General features: G+C 38.9%; 1 protein-coding gene and 1 long non-coding RNA gene across 2 annotated transcripts in view; one reads left to right on the top strand and one right to left on the bottom strand.

Moving 5' to 3' along the window:
• Positions 1–169: 169 nt before the first annotated feature.
• Positions 170–7,794, bottom strand: CTSO (cathepsin O). Its single transcript, XM_072334759.1, has 8 exons — positions 7,392–7,794; positions 6,528–6,633; positions 6,145–6,278; positions 5,039–5,206; positions 4,491–4,612; positions 3,564–3,727; positions 3,051–3,143; positions 170–2,160 (listed from the first exon to the last, which is right to left on the bottom strand). The coding sequence occupies exons 1-8, from the start codon at positions 7,527–7,529 to the stop codon at positions 2,126–2,128; spliced, it is 960 nt and encodes a 319-aa protein (XP_072190860.1). The 5' UTR covers positions 7,530–7,794; the 3' UTR covers positions 170–2,125.
• An 18-nt stretch (positions 7,795–7,812) lies between these two features.
• Positions 7,813–18,565, top strand: part of LOC140251236 (uncharacterized) — a 145,284-nt gene continuing 134,531 nt past the window's right edge. Inside the window, exons 1-4 of the long non-coding RNA XR_011903388.1 lie at positions 7,813–8,076; positions 13,037–13,229; positions 13,326–13,409; positions 15,106–15,255. This is a non-coding gene — a long non-coding RNA (uncharacterized lncRNA). The remainder of the gene's footprint in view (positions 8,077–13,036; positions 13,230–13,325; positions 13,410–15,105; positions 15,256–18,565) is intronic.

Raw genomic sequence — 18,565 nt, 5'->3', positions numbered from 1 at the left:
TCTATTTGTCAGTTTACCTAATGTTAGTATTTACTTTGAAGATGTGAATTCTCATCAGCTGTACAGTTCCAAGTGGAATTTCAGTTTAAGATCTTCAAAAGCTGGATTTTGAACAAATATAGGATCCTGAATCTGTGGAAACCCAAGTCTGTGGAATGTTCTTTCACAAGAATATAAAGGCCTTTATTAGAAATACTTACTGTTCAGAATAGCAGAGATAAATGCCTACTTCACACTTCAAATAAAGCAGTATTCTAGTTCTTCTTTCGTTGTCTTCTAAAGCAAGTGTAACATTCACACATCAATATGACAGCTGTTTAGAGTGGTTTTTAATCAAGATATCATTGAAACAAGGATAAAATTGTTGCATCATAAAAGTGAGGTGACTTTGATCCCCATGTAGATAAAGCTGTATCATCTTCTCAATAGATGGACTGTTGCTAAATGCTTTTCTAGAAAATACATTTGCTGCAGGCTTCAATTTCTGGCGAGTTGTTCTGTATCTGCGTGCTCCAATTAATCGTGGTTGTGTCACTTCAGAAGCATAACTGGAACTTCAATGTTTGATACTGGCATAAAAACACATTACTCTTATGCCTGTTTAGAAGTTTAGCTGTTCTTATCCCATCAGGGAATTTATTTTGTGTATGACTATTTGTTGTCTGTAATCTAAGGGTATGGCCATACTACACAAAATGCTTCCCTTTTATTATTCTCAAGTTTGAGCCTGTTAGAGATAGAAATAGCACCTAATGTTTAGCACCTAAGTCTTTTTTTTCCCCGCTTAAAATACTGACTCTTAGAAACAGAAGGACTAAGGTGACAATATAACAGTGTTGAACAATCATGGTAGCTGTTGTAAAAACATTTCACTGATCATTAGCAGGGTACAGCAAGTGCAAAACTTATTGAACTGCTTCAATACTTTTCATAATAGTGCTCAATAAAGAACACTGGTAAAGCATTCCAGGTGACAGAGTCAGAGCATCTTAGAAATGCACGTTTAGTTGTCTGTTCTAGTTACATTTGCCTCCAGCTGTAGTTATACAGATCAGCAAAACTGGAACCACCTTATTACTCTCAGCAACTCTCTCCTACAAGTTCAACTGAGTTTAATACTTTTGTAGGGAAGTCTACTCTACTTGGAATATGCAAATACCTTACAGCTATCTACTACCAGACTTTTTTCTATGACAGATAATTTCTTCATTTGTTTCACAGCTGTTTCATTGTTAGCTGTGAAGCAGAGAAGAGGTTTGGGGAACCGACAGCTAGTAAAGCACAGAATGGTTTGGTTGCAAATGTTTCTGTCCTGGCAGGGCAGACAATGATAAGCCACTAGAACTGCCTTGGTTGATCTAAGTACAGTTTTTTTTCTTCTTGCTTTCCTACCCATTTAACAAATTAATTTAGAAGACTATTATATTTGAGGCCTTTTTCAAAATACACCTTCCAATTTGGAAGAGCTCTGAAGTTCTATCTACTCAAGTAAAAAGACTGGAATAGAAGGACTACACCATTACAGAGACCCTGGCTGCTCAGAAGATTGCTCTGTGGCTATTTCACTCCTTTGTTCATCTAGTCTTAGAGAAAAAGTAGGATTTCACAAAAATGTGGAAGACAAAAACGTGTCTCAACCAGAGATACTAGAAAAGCCAAAGCAGGTAGCAAAACATAAGTTTTTTCTCTTAGCACCCTCTTCTCCTAATAAAAAGCAGCCATTGTGCTCCTGATGCTTAAATCATTTTGATTATACTCCATTGTACCACTGATTATTTGGTTCAAATTCCTTATTTTCTATCTCTTGTTTTCTCGAGAGAATTTTTAATGGGATGTGCTTTTTAGTATTCAGTACCTAAGTTCAACTTAGCAGTTTCAATCTATCTTCGCAACTTCCTTCTGCACGCTTTGTGGTTGATTCAAAGTCTTCTTATTCCATGGGAAATTTGATACATAACACGTGCCAAATAAAAACATATCTAAAAATTCCAGCTGACCACTTCCCATACTGCTTAAAAAGCAGGAACTCTTCATATAGTTTGTTCTTATTTTAGGAAATGCTGCTTTGAAGCAAAATCTTCATATATAATGTATGCCAAATGATAATCCTGGTCTTCAGCCAGAATCAAACAAATACTGATGAAACTGTATCTGCTATACCTATAAATGAAACAAACAAACAAACAAAAAAAAAAAAATGTAATGAGTACTAGAAATAGAGACTTGCCACCAAATTAGTTACTAGAACTCATATTCATATTACGACCTCTCTCTTCCTTATACTAAGTATTGGCATAGGGTGGCAGCAGGAAAAAAAAACAAAAAACACCAAAATAAACAGCTACAATTCTTATTTCCTCACTGCCTGACACTGTTTATAGTTGAAATCTATTCTTCTTCTTCCTCTGCTTTCACATTCAAAACTCAAGATCTTTCTTTGAGGATTAGGCACAGAATCCTTGGATGGCACCTTTACCCGTCTCACCTCTAGATTCAGAAACTTGGCAGAAAACGAGTATTTAGCAATATAAAAGCCACTCAAATGTCAAGAAAATGCAGACAGCAGTACAAGCAGGAGGCAGATTTAGCCATAAAAGGATATACCTCTATGTCTTGCACACAAAGTCACAGGCATGGTACACAAATCCATAGCACATGCAGGTCCACTTTCCATTTCTGCTCGCTGAACTTAGATATCTGCACCCACCAGACAAGAACCACAGTTGTTTCACTTACACTGCATATAGCAACATCACTAGCATAGGCTGATGATACACAACTGCACACTTGACAACACCATTACCTCTTCATGGTAAGGTACTGTCGTGCATAAATTGTTATGGCTTATGTACCTTAACATTGGAATGATGTTTTTCAGTCATTGAACAACATGGCTAGATTGAACTAACCACCACTATTTTTCTATATGAACTCATCTAACCTCATTCAATATATGGCAATGATTTGTATTTCCTCTGCAAGGATTCCACTGTATCACTTACATGGAGCAATGCGTGGCCTTTATCATTTGCATTATTTCTCAGACTTACCACAAACATTGCTGCCTATCTTAACACGAGCGTAGCCATCTATTCCCCATGTACGGCCCCAAGAGTTCTGTACAATCCAGTAAGGAATGATACCTGGAAAATACATTTTCATAAGATGAAGCCAAATGATAATTAGGAAATACAAAAATGCTCACATTCTATACAGTTAATTAAATTTTAGTCTCTCACAGGATGCTGACTGGGTGACATTATACAGAGAAGCCTCCTATTGCTCACAGCGAGGACTAATACTTCAGCAAAAAACAGACTGGATATACCTTATGTTAGGGTAAAGATATAGATACCTGTATTCTTGTCTTTACAGGGACATGAAGTCCCACTAAACCAAAGGAACATGGAAAAGAATTTCCTGGGATCAGACTGCAATTCCAGAACTGAGTTGACACCAACTCAAGCAGTTCTCAAATTATGGATTTTAATATCCTGACTTACAGGAGGCAAGCTGCAAGTACAAGAAAACAACACTTAGAAGATCAGTTGATGGAAACATACCTGTTCTGTCGAAACCAGTGATAAGTACAGCATGATTTGCTTTTCCACTGGAGCAGTGATACTGTATGATCCCACCAAGATAATCCTGCCAGCTAACTGCATCTACTGTTACTGCCAAAGGACCCCAGTCAACAAGTACTCTCATCATTTCTTCTTCCTGACCACTGTGAAAGAAGTGAGTGATAACGCAGAGTTTAAAGTTAGTGTAGTAAAGCAATTTGAGAGGAGATAATCTACTCAAGTAAGATTTAATAATCACATAATTAAAGCTTTCTCCTATGAGTTCTACACACCACATAACATACATTGATACTGTACAATCAACAAACGTACGATTAGCAGAGTAGTTTGGTTAGGCTGGTATTTTACAGGTCGTATAACTAGAAGGATTTTCATGGTGGAAAGGATAATAAGAAATAAATGAAAGTGCTCACATACGTCCTAGGCTCACAGAAAAACTCCAAAGGGAATGATCTCCAGAAAGAGACCCTTCCAGTCAGCCCTTAAATGGGGTCTAGGAGAGGTGCGGTCAGGCTCTATCCTTTCTGGTCATACAAATGAACTGCCTTCACCTGTGCTCCCACAGCTGACTCAGTGCTCACCTAAGGTTCAGGCCATGATCCAACAGTTCCCATACAAATACATGCACATTTTATTTACAACAACAGAGGGCACACAGTCTATGGAATAGGCACCGGTCCAAAGATACAGTGCTGTTAAAAAGTCTTGGTCAAGTGGGCAATACTAAGCACCATCTACCTCTTATGCCCCACTCCTCTCAATTAGATAACAGCTATATATTATTGCCCTTAAGTTTTTCAGACATTCAGATGAAATTATCCTCAAAACCTTTGGCTTACTCTGACTCCAGTTAGTGAACACTGAAGTGAAAGTACAGCAATTAAAAAAATAATCAACAGCAGTTACCTGAAGTCATATGCAGCAAATCCTGTTATTGAAACTCCAAAATCCGAGTGAGCAAAATAATGGCACAGTCCTGTCTGAGCTTTAAAAGTGTACTCTGAATCTCTCACAAGTTTGACTTTTGTCTGCAAAGAGATAAATAAATGAGAATGCAACGTGTTTGACTCAGTCCGGTGACCTTTGCATAAATGACCTCTTCTATAGTGTCACTGTGTGGCTATTGCTTCAGTTGATTTCAATGGAAATACTGCACTGGTCAAAGAATATTATTCTCATCCCTTGTGGGTGAATTTATTGCACTCGCAAGCAACATATATAGACTATAAAATTCAAATCAAGTTTCAGTTCTGCTTGAAATAATACTTAATTCTAGACTAAATAAACAACCATATACACACAAGCAAAAATCAGATGGTCTGTAAAGCATACATTCCTTCTTCCCCATCACTTCTTCCCCTGTAAAAACAAACCACACACACACACACACACACACACACACAACCCCAAAACAGTGCTAAAGAAGGGTTCAAGATTTATACAGTGTTTCATACCTGATTCAGCCAGCTCAAAGCAGTTACTGTGGAACCACCGCTGCAGCCATAATTACTGTACGAACAATCGATAACCTGCTGTACGCTGAGTTCTTCCAGATTATTTCCTTTAATTGCATAGGCAGACTCTATACCACCCACAACACTGAAAGCCCAGCAGCCTCCACACTGGAAGATAAACGGGAGAAAAAAAAAAAGTCAGCCTTGCTTTTGTAACACAATATGGGAAAATGTAAGTATAAAGAGTTTTCCAATGCTCTTCATTTACTACCTCACCTTTTATCTTCATTTTTATGGCATTACAAATATGGATTTTTTTTTATCCCCACTGTGCTACTCTGTGAAAACTAGAAATGAATTCAAGGCATCTTATTTCATTGATTACTTCCTGACTCATTTTTGCTAACATTAAAACAGCCCTTTGAAATAGGTCTAAGGGACACTTTTTAGTGCTAGGTATGCAATTTTCTTAATTACAGACCGAGACTTGGGAAGAAATTGTTTCTTAACCACATTATTAAGTTCTGCAAAAGGATGCACTTAAGGAAGCAGCCTGTGGTTTTCTGTCGTCTGAAGATTACAACATAAGCAGCAGTAAACCAAAACTAGATGCGAGAGAAAACAAAACTCTTAGGTGATATCACAGTTTTCTCAGCTTTTTCAATTGTGGTGATTTAAACAGAGAGCGCAGAGCTTATTCCTAGGCAAAATCTACGTTACACTACACAAAGGAAAAATACTGGGAGTTTAAAAGCTGAGTGCTGCTTACCCTGTTAAATGCACTATACGGCTGTAGCCAGTCTGGGATGTAACCAGTTGGGTTCTATTTATGTGCCATAAAAGCACCTCCAGAGAAGAGGAGTTCAGTGGTAAAGGTATGGATTCTACACAATTCATAACTGCACAATCAGCAACTTTTACCTTTTATGCTTTATACCTAAGCCCACTCTTTGTAAAAGGCTGAGTTACTTAGCATATGTCAGTGCTCCAAGTCTTGAGGAGGTGCTGATACCTTCCCTGTCCTTCATCGTGCTCTATGATGTACTTCCTGGAACTGTCTCTAACCAGTGCTTGAGAATCAGCAAAAGGAAATCCCCGCCACTTACTGTCTGCTGATTTCTCACTTCTGCAATGACTTTCTTGTCCCTCCAGTCAAACTTCTTTGGCAAAGGTTTTTCCTTTCCCTTTGGCACTTTTATGTATCTGGGGAGTTTGTGAGGTATGCTTCTTAAGTAAATAGCTAAACACAGAATACAAACTTTTATACATCTGCTTAAACAAACGACAAAAAACAAATGAACAACACAAACCCAACCTTTTTTACTAGAAGCCATAATGGTAACATTGATCCATGGTCACAGTCACGGAATGGCACAACATTCTCAAATCCATAAAGTGATCACTATAGTCCAGAACTAATTTAAATGCTCTTACAGCTTTAGAAAGAACAGAAATATTCCATGTGGGAAACATGAGGACAGTTCGGTACCTTTGAACTCTTCTGGGAACAGGTGAGAAAACTGATTTTTTCCATAGAAAGCCGATCCATTATCGTTTGATGGTGAATTCAGTAACCTAATTCTTTTAGCACTTTCCTGAATAGAAACAAAAGTATTGTGGCTGTCATTAAGTTAGCAGCACTGACAAAACTGCAAGAGCAGAAGGTTACCAACAGCAAATATGACCTCAGAATCTGAGAGCCATTAAAGTTGGGAAAGACTTGAAAGATCACCTAGTCTGCCCACCAAGCCATCCTCAACCATGCCCCCTAACCATGCCTATCAGTACCACATCCACACCATTCTTGAACACCTCCAAGGATGGTGACTCCCCCACCTGCCTTGGCAGTTTGTGCCCATCCACCCTGAACCTCCCTCCCTGGCACAATTTATGGCCATAACACCTGGCTAACTTGCTCAGCTCAGATTCCGCTCAGATTCACCCCGGGTTCTTATCAAGCTAGTCTGTAAGTGATTAGACTAATTTTAGCTCCAGGAAATACACAGAAACACTTATAAAGTGCACAGATAGTATAAAATCGATATAAGACCAACAAAATAAATTGACAACAAGTGGAGTCAAAGTCATCTGATGCCCTTGTCGGGCAGCACAACACGGAAGCGCACGAAAACACTTCATCCTTAGATAAGATTTAACCTTGCCTTGTTTCATGCTGCAGAACTAACCTAACTATGTGTCGCAGGACGGCACGGAGCACGAGTTACCCAAGGAGTACCCGGCCGTAGCTGTGATGCTGCCCCCTAGCGTCGGGAGCGGGGAAGGGAGGAACCCGCAGGCACAGCGGCGCGGATAGCGAGCAGGGCAGCAGGGCAGCTGTGCAGCGGTGACCTACCCGCAGCGCCGCCGCTTCTTCCTCCCCTCCTCCTCCTCCATCCCACGGAGGACGCCCCGCAGCACCCGCAGGCACCGGGAATGCGGCCTTTGCCGCTCGCAGCAGACAGCACGCCAACCCCAACGCCAGTATCCCCATCACCGCGGGCTGACCCGGCCGCGCCTCGCTCCTCGCCGGCTTCTTGCCCGCTCCGCCTCCGGCTGCCGAGTCATAGGGGGTGGGGTCTCGAGAGACACCCCCACTCCGGCACGGCTCGTAGCCGGCTCCTTGCAGGGAGAGGCGGGGATCGGCCTTGGACCGGCCTTTCGTTTTCAAGGCTGCGTGCGAGCGGGGCGGCACGGCGCCTGGGCGCTGCAGCTGCTGGCTGCGAGGCAGGAAGGGCGAGAGGTGATAGCAGTCCACGAGGCTTGCTGCAGAGTTTTAGGAGAGAGAGCGCAGCTGTTTCTTTGAGTAGCAGAAACGCAGCTTGTAGCTCTCAGCACGTGAAGGCTCAGTGAGGAGCAAGCGAGAATGTGGCTGCATGAGCGTTTTCGAGACGGCCCGTCGCTTCCCCGGAGCGGTTCGCGTTGCTGGTCCTGAGTCAACTCGGTCTCTGCAGCTTTTCCTCACTCAGGTGTGAGTGAGCGGGTTCTGTCGTGTTTATTTCCTAGCCCTGAGGCAACGAGGTGCTCTGCTCCTGCTTCGGGTAACCGAGTTTGCTCTCTTCTGGGAAATGGCTTTAAAACAAACACAAGCAAGAACTGTCTTATTTTATACTGGTAACTCAGGTTGGAGGAGGTGCTGAGTAGCTCAAATCAGTGCTTGCCTGGTGTATTCCCCGGTGTGACTTTACTACTCGACAGCAGTGGGAAAGTTTATTTTCCGGAGTGAGATTACGTTATCGGCATTATTGCCTGTCAGAGGAAGTGAAAAACAACAACAAAACCCACAATACTTCATGATAAACCATCAGCTCCTTCCAGTCTACCTTGCTGGTAAAGGAACTGATAGCTGTAGTGACATCTATAACTGTGAAACACACGAGGGCAGCAGAGGACTTTTGGAAAGGCAATACCAAACCACGCGGTTGCTTAAAAAACAAAACACAACAAAAAGAAACAGGCCCTCCTATTTGGGAAGAAGGTATCCAGAACAGGTTCACATTTAAACATAGATTTATAGCATATCAACAGGCAGGCAGGCCCTGCTCTGTTTTGAATTATTCCTCTGTAAACCTGCTCCAGCTTCATAAGGATAAAAGCAGAGGTCACCCTGGGCAGGTAATTTAAGTGCTTTTTTTCCCCCCTTTCTTTTTTCTTTTTTTGGACTTTGCAGGATATGTATATTGCCAGAAAGCCTATTGAATATTCTATTGGTAGAGGCTTAATTTTTAATAGCATTTTATATATTTACTGTTCTTCTTGTTTGCTAGAAGTATTTAATAAGCCCCATGCGTGCTAAAAGAAGCAGCAATAACGTATATGATTTGGAACCCCTAAATTCATTTAAAAACACTTGCTTTGAATGGAGGTATTCCAGTATTAACAGAACCTGGTTCTCTATAAGTGCAAAATTCCCACTTTTAAACTGATCCATAACTTACACTGGTATAATTAGTGGAAGGATTTTCATAGTATGACAGTCAGATGGCTTACTGACACTTATTAGATGACCTTTATTTTTCTCCCTCCTCGCAGAGAATTTTCATGGCTGTCTGAAGTGGGTAATTGAATCCTGTAGGATAGGTTACTCTTGCTGTGCTTTGGCCTCTGTGTTTGTAATTATCACGGCAAACAGGGTAAAAGTGCAGTGAGTGACTTTTGAGTTGAAGATTGGCTTTCCAGGGATGGTTAGTGCCGCTGGTAGGTGCAGTTGTGAAATGTGGCAACCATGTGGTAATGTACTTGTTGGGAAGATGTGTGCCCTGCACTTCGGTAGTTCTCTATGCAGACTTTGGCCTTCTACATGAGTAGATGTTTAAAGAATGGAAGATGAATCCCTTTGTATTGCGCAGTCCTCAGCCTGCTAAAGAAGAAATAATCTAAATCCAGCAGCAGGTGGAGCTGAGCACCTTGTCTTGAGAAGGCTTGTAGAGAAATATGGTTTCAGAAGATGCGTAAGGCTTCTATTCATTTAAAGACTTGCAGTGGTGTTGCTCTCTAAATACAGTTGCAATGGTAACAATTATTATATTTAATTAAACAAATGAAAGTTGCAGTTTTCGGGTGAAATCTGGTCCTGTTTAAGGCAGTGTGAGAGTGAATTAGCAGTATTGCTGCAGCTAGTATTCTGAAGCCCTCTTTTATCAGCCTTGAGTTAGACTTCCTGAATACATCAGCATCTTTGTCTATTGAGAGGACAGGAGGACTTGCCAAATCCAAGGAGAAGGAGAAAGAGGTACGACCTAGAAATCTTGGCATAGATTTTTTACTCATTACATTGGATTATTTCTTATTCAGTTGTAAGAACTGAATTTGCTACTTAAAGAAGTACAGTGGGAATGTGCCATATAAGGAGGACTTAGGAGTTGTTATGCTGGTGAAAAATGTGGAGCCAAAGTAAAGGACAAAATGGTTTAGGCTTCAGATAGCTTTCATTCCACTGAAATTTATGTAATCATCCTATGAATCAGAATTAGGGTTAGGGTTATTGTACACAGGAAAAAAGTTCCATTGATTCCTCAAGTATTTATTGTATTTTGGGATAATCTAAAGCATAATGATGGCTAGATAATCTCTTGAAAACCCTGATTGTGGCAAGTGTTACCCTCTGAAGAGGAAAACTTTCATGTAGCTCAGCTTTTCCTTGGGACATGAAGAATTCATTAAATGCAAAGCCCTTCTTCCTAGTAGGCAGGGCAATTGTTGAAAAGGTCATCTTTTAAAACAGATTGAAGTACACTCTGCATTATAAAAAACATTTGACATTTCATTTTTTCCCTATTTTTTCATGCGTAGCCATGCACATAGTACCTGTGGTGCATTTGCTGCCGTAACACAGTAATCAGAGTATGAGATCACAACTTGCTAGAATCTAAAGGAAAGTAGTTTCTGCTTGATTTTAGGTTACATGTTAAATCCTTTTCATCTATGTTTAAGTTTCAGTTAAAATGAAGTATGTCACTGTAATTTTTTAAACATCTTTTAATAAATACCTTGAGGTAATTCTTAAAGGAACAGAGAGCCTGAAAAAATAAATATGCATGTACAGGATTTTCAAGCTAGAACTTACGTGAGTGCTAAGTTGTAGCTTCCTATGCTTTGAGTGCTTTTGAGACCTTCCTTGTTTTATTGGGATGCTGAGACAAATGGTCCTTTTTAGCAGTGTTGATCTTTTTTAGGACCATGAAGTTGAGATTAAGGCTTATTGACATCTTGCCTGAAAACCAAGTATGTAGTGTGCTACAATGTCCTTGCTATTTAAAGCAGCATCCTATCAGTCTGTAGTCTTGTTCACTTATTTTTCTTATCACCTGGGAAAGGGACGGTATTTTTTTCAACCTTTGATGCAAATAAAATTAAGAAGTCAAGAAGACCAGCATATTGTCTGCTGTAAATTCCCAAATAGGTTTTTCATAAGTGTGAATATAGTACCTAGTTAGAACAGAACTACTCCAACATGAAAGCTTGGTAAGTGATGAGCTTCAGATCCCTCTGGCTTGTCTGGTTAGCTTTCCTTAAATTCATTAAAAAACTCTCTAGTGGATTTCAGTCGCTGAACATTTTGTTCTTCTTAATCTTGTAGTTCCTGAATTACAACCTTTGGGGAACAGAAAGAGAAGCTAACAAGATGGCAAAAATCTAAAAATATTTCCCTTACTTTCTACATGAAGTATCCTTATAAATGCATTTGGTTCACTGAAACATTCAACTCCAGGTTTTTGGTGTAGTTTCCAGTAACTGCGTGGAAAAGATACAGAGTGGTTTTAATGCAAACTTAGCACTTGAATTCCGATATTCACTAGGTAATATACAAATTTTGTCTTAGCAACTTAGTCGTCCATTCAATTTGATTCTTGTAACCATTCTGAAGGATGAAAATGTAGGAACTGCAGTTATATCACTAATACAAACATGGTACTAAGTTAGCTGTTCAGCGGACAGGATGTATAAGGATATAAAGCAGAAGACTTTAAAAAGGTCTTTGGACTCAAAGTATCCAAGTAGAAGAGTAAATAGAAGGTATTCAGGTAGAATAGTAAGTAGAAGGTATTCAGTTGAATAAAGTGCACAAGAGCGGAATGTTTGTCCTTAGAATTTCAAGGTTTGATCTAATAGTTGATTTATATACCGTATTATCTATTTAAGCTCTGTTTATGTGCTGATTTGGCCAAGTTCCATGACTAGTGGGGCAAAGGGATCCATGGATTTGTGCCTCTAAAAAGGGAAAACGGGATAAAGGATAGAGAGATGGGCCCCAAAACAAAACAGTGGCAACAGTCTGAGGAGAAACAAATTTATTAAATAATATATTAGAATGCAAAATAACGCACTATAATACAACATAATTAGAATTGGAGCTAATAAATAAAGTGTAATGAGAGTGTGTGAAAGCCAAAGGCCTTACTCTAATGCTGTGATGAGACGTGAGGTTGGAACAAGACAAACCAGACAATCAAAAGGGCCGTCAGGTGACCTACCAAAGCCTTTATCTGTTTTCTCTGAGCAGAAATGATATCAGAACAGCGAACAGTCCTCTGGGGAATGTAGTAGTTCTTCTGGGACACCTACCTGGACCTGCAGCACCAATTCGTTAATCCCCAGCACACTACATGATGTTATAATGCAGAATACCGGTAACCAAAAATCATATGACCATGACAGTATGATGCATGTCCTACTCATGTAGCAGAGGGATGAAGATGGTATTTTGCTGTTGTAGTGTACTGTACATATTATGGAGCTGCTCATTAAATAAATTTGTGTAACGATTCTGCAATGAATGCTTTTCGTTCAAACATAATGTGCTATCAAGGAAAGATTAGGTGTTATTTTCCAGTACTTTCTCTTCAATTATAACCTACTGTACCATGTAAGCACTGCACTTTAAAGGGAAGTTCAGATGGGTAGCTGTGGAAATATATACAGGAAAGGTTATAATGTTCTTGTGCAATTATATGTTAGCTTTCCTAAAATCAGTATATAACTGGAGACCTAAAGTAGGCAGGATGCTCATGTGTTATATATAAATACTTTTTCGCATTTGACTCAGTGTTTATGTTCTAAATAGAACGCATATTATCATCAGGAGTAAGTAAATGGTGGAAACACCTATTTTCTGAGGGATTTTGTTATAGTCCAGCTGTTTAAGCAAGGCGGTTAATCAAATTGTTAACTCTTCCTGGCTGATGTGACTAATACCTTGATTATAGGAGTTCTAGAGTAAAGAATAAATAATGACTGCACAAAAAATCAGCAGGTGTGAAGCTCTGTTTTGATTACTTTGAAGTTCACTACCTCCGTGAAGCAAATATTTATTTTTTCAGAAATGTTTCTGTTTTAAAAACCTTGCTTGGTAAACCAAGAAAAAAGCCTGCAAAGCCAAAACAAACTCTCCAGTTTTCTGTTTCTGTGATCAACAAGTGAGCTTTGTAGTGGCATTTCTGATATTGTATGAAGCTTAGCATATCTGAATTTATAAAATTGCCATGTTTGTTCATATCCTAGGTCTATGTTGTACCTATTTTCAGGAGAAAATATGATGTTCAGAGCAGCAAGTCAGACAAGAATTTACCTCTTTCAAAGATTCCCCTTTAAGAAGTGGGACTAGGTCTGAAAGAGCCTGTTGTACCTCCAAGCATGTGCAGACTAAGAACTGACAGAAGTTGCTGCATCCCATTGCATTTCCTTGGTCTTATGAGTAAGTATGTTAAGATTTCTCTTACCTGCAGCTTCTTAACATGCCATGTTCAAAGCACTATGGATTGTGACTTGTTTCTGCTGCCTTTTGCCACAGAGTTCTGTGTGGGTTAGGACTCAGAAGGCTCTTCTGTTTTAACAGCCTGGAGTGCCATGTCTCCGATGATGCCCCGGCTTATTGGTAAATAATATATATATATATATATATATATTTATATAATATATATATTTATATATATAGCAATTCTATATATGCCTCTGGTATAGTTGGGTTGGAATTCCATGTTCAGACTCTCATCGTCATATTTGTCTCTTTCTTTTTAAAGGTACACCAGTAAATTGCAACTGAACAGCATGCCGCTTTTTCCAAAGAGTATTCTGTTCTGCTATGCATTAATTTATTCACTTGGGATTCTTAGGCATCTTTAAAATGTCATAAAGTATTATGGGCTTTGGAGTCAGTAAGGAACGGGGTTTAAGTACCAACCATGGGCATGACTGAGTATTTTATAATCCACATACCTTGTCCAGTCCCTTAATATACTGATTTGAAGGGGCAGATAATCTGTAGTCATTCAGCTAATGGAATGAAGCTGAACTTTTAGGTTGCTATTACTGGTAATATTATTTCAAACACTTCTTCGTTCTCTTGTAATCTCTTGCGAATCTCTTTTGTTGTGCAGTCTCTTTTATTTTTGTTGTGCTTTTCAGCAACTTTTGAGAGTGAGATGCATTAATGATACCAGCAGTACTTTTTTTGTTTTCAGATTTCTAAATGGTGAGACTAAAAATGTCTTGCTTTCCATGGTTACTTATTTTTTTCATCTTGTTGTTCAGTGATGCATAGCCACCTCAGTCTTAGGAGTGATTTCTTTCTGTGGGTGTTGTCAGCTATAAAATTCACTGCTGACCTATCTGCTGAGTTCTGCCTGAAAACAATTAAATGCCAGAACTGTGTTTGTTCAAGGAACTTGACCTCTCACAAGCCTGACCTTTGATTGACTTCCCAGCCTGCTTTGCACTTGATGGAAACTTCTGTGATGGAACATCATTAAGAATGCAATTTCCTTTCCCTCTGAAATATTAGCTACATTGGCAAGAGCCCTCTTACAAAGCCTATTCATATCTGCAAAAAACAAACAAACAAACAAACAAAAACCCCACAACCAAAAAAGACCCAAAATGAACCCAACAAAACAGTTTGCTCAAGAAGAAATACTGATATTGCTTGTTGCAGTACAGCATTCATTCAGTATGCTGCAGTGATAAAATCAAAAGACCTCTGCATGAAGTGAATCTGCTGGCATATCTCCTATGACTAGTGAGGTTTTTAAAAGAAACTTTTTAAGTCATTCCAAAGTGTTGACATTTACACCTATTACCTCTCAGTTTGACCACATCCAACTGCTTTAAATAGAACAAAAGATCAGTGATTTTTTTTGCATTTTCAACAAGCTTTTTTTTTTTTTCTGCCCAGCATTTTAGTACCCGTGTTAACAGTGTACTGTAAAAGTTACTTTGATATGCAAGCTGTTTTCATAAGCCTTTATATTGCAAAACAAACTGCTATTGATTTTTAACTGAAACTACTGCACAACTGTTTAATTCCTTGAAGCGTAGTCAGCAGCATCATATTACACTGTAACATAAGGTTGTTGTTCATGTAAAAATATTAAGGTACATGGTTTTTATACAGTGTATTATTCAACTTTCCATTAGATGGAGTAATAAAGTAGGATAAGGCAGGTTTTCAAAGTCACGGTATTTTCTTTCATCAGAATAGGTGTTTGTTTTAAATAAGCCATTCATGATGTAGTTAAGCACTGTTTTAAATATTCTGTGTTTGATTTACTTTCCATTGTCTACATTTGATCTAGGAGAGAGACTGATGGAAAAAGTTGATAAAGCTTCTGATAAAAAAGAATGTGCCATTCTAATGCTCCAGACCAAAGAAGGAGAAAGAACAGAAATTTGCCGGAAAGAGAAAACAACTGATTGGCAGAAAGCTGTATAAACAGTGGTGCATTGTAAGTCAACACCCTTCAGATGTTGACAGTCCCTCTCCTATCCTTAATGTACAGGGGGACCAACTGGTAATAACTGCTGATAATTTGTGTAGGGTTTTTATAGTTATAGATTGATCTCTTTCTTTCTTGCAGATCCCTGCTATTTATTGTCTCAGTTTTATGTTACATTGATAGCTCTGATAGTGATGTGTTTCATGTGAGAGTGCTGGTTCAGCAGGTGTACAGAGCAGAGTCATGTTTTGTTTTGCTCACAACTAATGAGATCTGAAAGCCTGTGAAAATGTGGTTCCAAGTCAAATGATCAATAAATATTTGCTTACCTAATTAATCCTTCTTTTTAAGATCAGCCTGTTTGGTCATAAAGGCAATACCTAAAAAATCGATGGCAATGTTTACTCAAACAACTTTCCAGGTTACCAAGCCGTAATGTGGTATTGAACACAGCCAGTGGATTTTCACCTGTGCTTTTATGGTACCTTTACTGTAGGAAGAGGTGGTTGTGGACTCCTTCAGAAGGCTGGGAGACCAGCCACCATCCCCAGGGAAGCCCAGAGTCCTTGCTCAGAACTCCATGCTGGGAAGTCAATAGACTGTTTATCTATATATAGAGATATTATAGACTGTTTAGCTCTTTATGCTCTTACTGTTGACCTCAACCTGGAATGTTTGCTCTCTAATGAGAAACCCCTCACATAAATGCAGTCTCTGAGTTTGTTTTACATCAAAGATGGCAGTAAATTCTATTGATAAGGTGCACTGTTTGGGTTCCAGAGACCTAGGTTGTATCTAACCTCTCACATCTAAAGCCAGCTGAACTTGCCTTTGTTGGCTCAGAATTTCATTGAATGCAACACCAAGTCTGATTTATGTTTTGAAAATGTTTGATTTTGGTATTTCTGTACTGAAATGCTTCCGCTAAAGGGGGAAGAGGGGAAGTGGGGTGGGGGGGGGAGGGGTGAGCCAAAATAATAATAATTAAAACAATTAAGAAATCTACAGCCAGCATTTTAAAATTACAGGGAAAAACTGTTCTAAAAATATGAAGACGTATTTCTTTTATATGAGCTATTTTTCTATGGTCACTTCCATGCACAACTGGGAATTATTTCTGCCTACAGCTGTTTTGTAATATAGAATATTATGGTTTGGTTTTTTTTGTGTTTTTTTTTCCCTGGAACTTCATACTTTTCTGTCAAGTAGTTATGAGCAATATTTTTATACATTCCCACATAAGCTTGATATGGTTCTGAGGCGCTGTGGATTTCTTCTAAGTGTTACCTTTAGCAAAAATGATAGTTGTATCTCAGATTACAGGCAAGAAAGCAAAATTGACAGCAGCGGTGGAAGCTTTTAAAAGATTTTCTAATCTGTAAATGTATCTGGAGGACAAGAGGGTGTGTAATAAAAGTCACAAAAAATGAAAAGCAGATACTGGAAGGAATACTGGGGAACTTGTTTAAAGAGGATGTAGCTTGGCTTGGAGGAAGAAAGGGTGTCACTGATATGGGAATACTTTGTAAATAAAGAATGAAAAGAAATACAGAGTAGGACAAGAAGATGTTATGAAGAGTAGTAGGGTACTTAAGGCATAGTTTTCAGACTGGGGAGAGCTTTGGGCAGGAGGAGGTGGGACAATCCAGAGTAATGGCTAATGAAGGGATTGGTGGTGGAACTGAAAACCACTCAGCTGGGGAAATGATGCTCTTATCACTTAAGAGATGTTTCTATTCCAAACTGGAGGAACAGATGGCAGCAGCTGCCTTCCTGAACATGAAGGTGTAGCAGCAGGAAACATCCTACAAATTGCCTGTGAAGTATATATAAATTTGAATAATGCTGGAAAGGAATAGTCTCTCTAAGGACTGTGTTTCTTGGGAAACAGGGTTAAAAAGAAAGAAGATATAACCTCTGTGGCTCTTTCATGCCTTGTTAAATTGTTTCTAGTGTATGCATAGCTTTTCTTACAATCAATATTCTAGCATAGGAGTGGTTCATTAAGACGCTGGACAATGCTTTCCACAGATGAATGTTATCTTACTGATTATTATTATTCTGAAATCAACCACAGTGCCTGATTTCCTTCAATATAATTGACAATGGAGATGATTGCAGGATATATTTGCATTTGAAACAATCCTTTGTTGACAGATCAAGCACTGCATCTTTTTGCTTAATCTGAAATTTAGGTGGATTTAACGTATTACTTAAATGCTGTGGCTGTATCTATGGAAAAATTTCCTACATTACTCTAGCTGTGACATTAGAAGGCTACTTGTAATCTCAGTATTCATGTTCCCTTAAGCTCTCTTAGCTGTCCAAGCAGATGAGTTTCTGCTTTTCAGTGTTTTTTCTTTTGATTACTTTTGTTTTGTGAAACCCAGTCTTTAGGATTTGGGGAAAAAAGAAGATACAGCAGGATTTCATTCAGCTCTGGTTGTGTGTTGGTATGTTTTAATCCTTCTACCACTATGGTGAGAAGGAAAAATAGGGTTTTGTGGTTTAAAAAACAAAACAAAACAAAAACAAACCAAAGCACTTATTTTTCATTATTTATATCTTCAAGAGAAAATCTCCTTCCTCTAAATAGTTAATTCTTAGTATACAAATCAGGAAAATGCAGACATTCTTGCATGGTATTTAATCAGAATGGGAGTTTATTTGTCACTGGACTGGTGAAATGTTGCAACAGCAACAGTTTCTAGAAATCAGGGGTTTTATCCTTGGATTGCTATTTTCTCTCTTCTAATGACTAAGAGACCTGTACATCAGTAGTCCATAAATCATCATTCCTTAGTCAGCAAGAAACTATGCTCTGTGTATGGAAAGCACAAAGTTCCTCAATAGGTGTACAGTGAGATCTGCAATTACTCTTTTAATCCATATATTTAGACTTGCTGTATTGCATCCACTGATGCAAACTGTAAATGAGATATCTAATATGAAACCTGCACAGAACAAAGCTTGGTTTGCCATTTGCTGCTACAAACAAGCATGCTAAGAAGCCAGCAGGCTGTAGGTTAGTGCCTTTTTCCAGTTCAGTGGCCAATCTTTTCCAGTTTATAGTCATTCTTGTGCAAGACGCCAGCTATCTCAAATGAGGTGTGATGCACTCATACATCTGCATGTCAATTCAGAATGCATATTACTAATATACTAGTGGTGATATCAAACTGGGAGCAGGGTCTGGCCTGAAGCAGGAACTGATGGAACCTGCTTAGTATTGGGATTTGTCTTATGACTTATGAAACATAATGATTATTTAATAAAAAATGTTTGAAAGAGGGAACAGGTAATATGAAAAAGTTCTGTG

Source organism: Excalfactoria chinensis, chromosome 4 (assembly GCF_039878825.1).
Source record: "Excalfactoria chinensis isolate bCotChi1 chromosome 4, bCotChi1.hap2, whole genome shotgun sequence".
NCBI classification, from domain to species: domain Eukaryota; kingdom Metazoa; phylum Chordata; class Aves; order Galliformes; family Phasianidae; genus Excalfactoria; species Excalfactoria chinensis.
The sequence above is the reverse complement of the archived record's forward strand: the minus strand, read 5'-3'. Positions and strand labels throughout refer to the sequence as shown.

What these genes read in the sequence shown, in the direction of transcription:
- CTSO (XM_072334759.1), bottom strand. Translation starts at nt 7,529, where the DNA reads ATGGGGATACTGGCGTTGGGGTTGGCGTGCTGTCTGCTGCGAGCGGCA. An exon ending in CACTGGTTTCGACAGAACAG is followed by an intron (nt 3,144 to 3,563) that starts GTATGTTTCCAT and finishes TGTATTTTCCAG; the next exon opens with GTATCATTCCTTACTGGATT. An exon ending in GATAGGCAGCAATGTTTGTG is followed by an intron (nt 2,161 to 3,050) that starts GTAAGTCTGAGA and finishes TTTCATTTATAG; the next exon opens with GTATAGCAGATACAGTTTCA.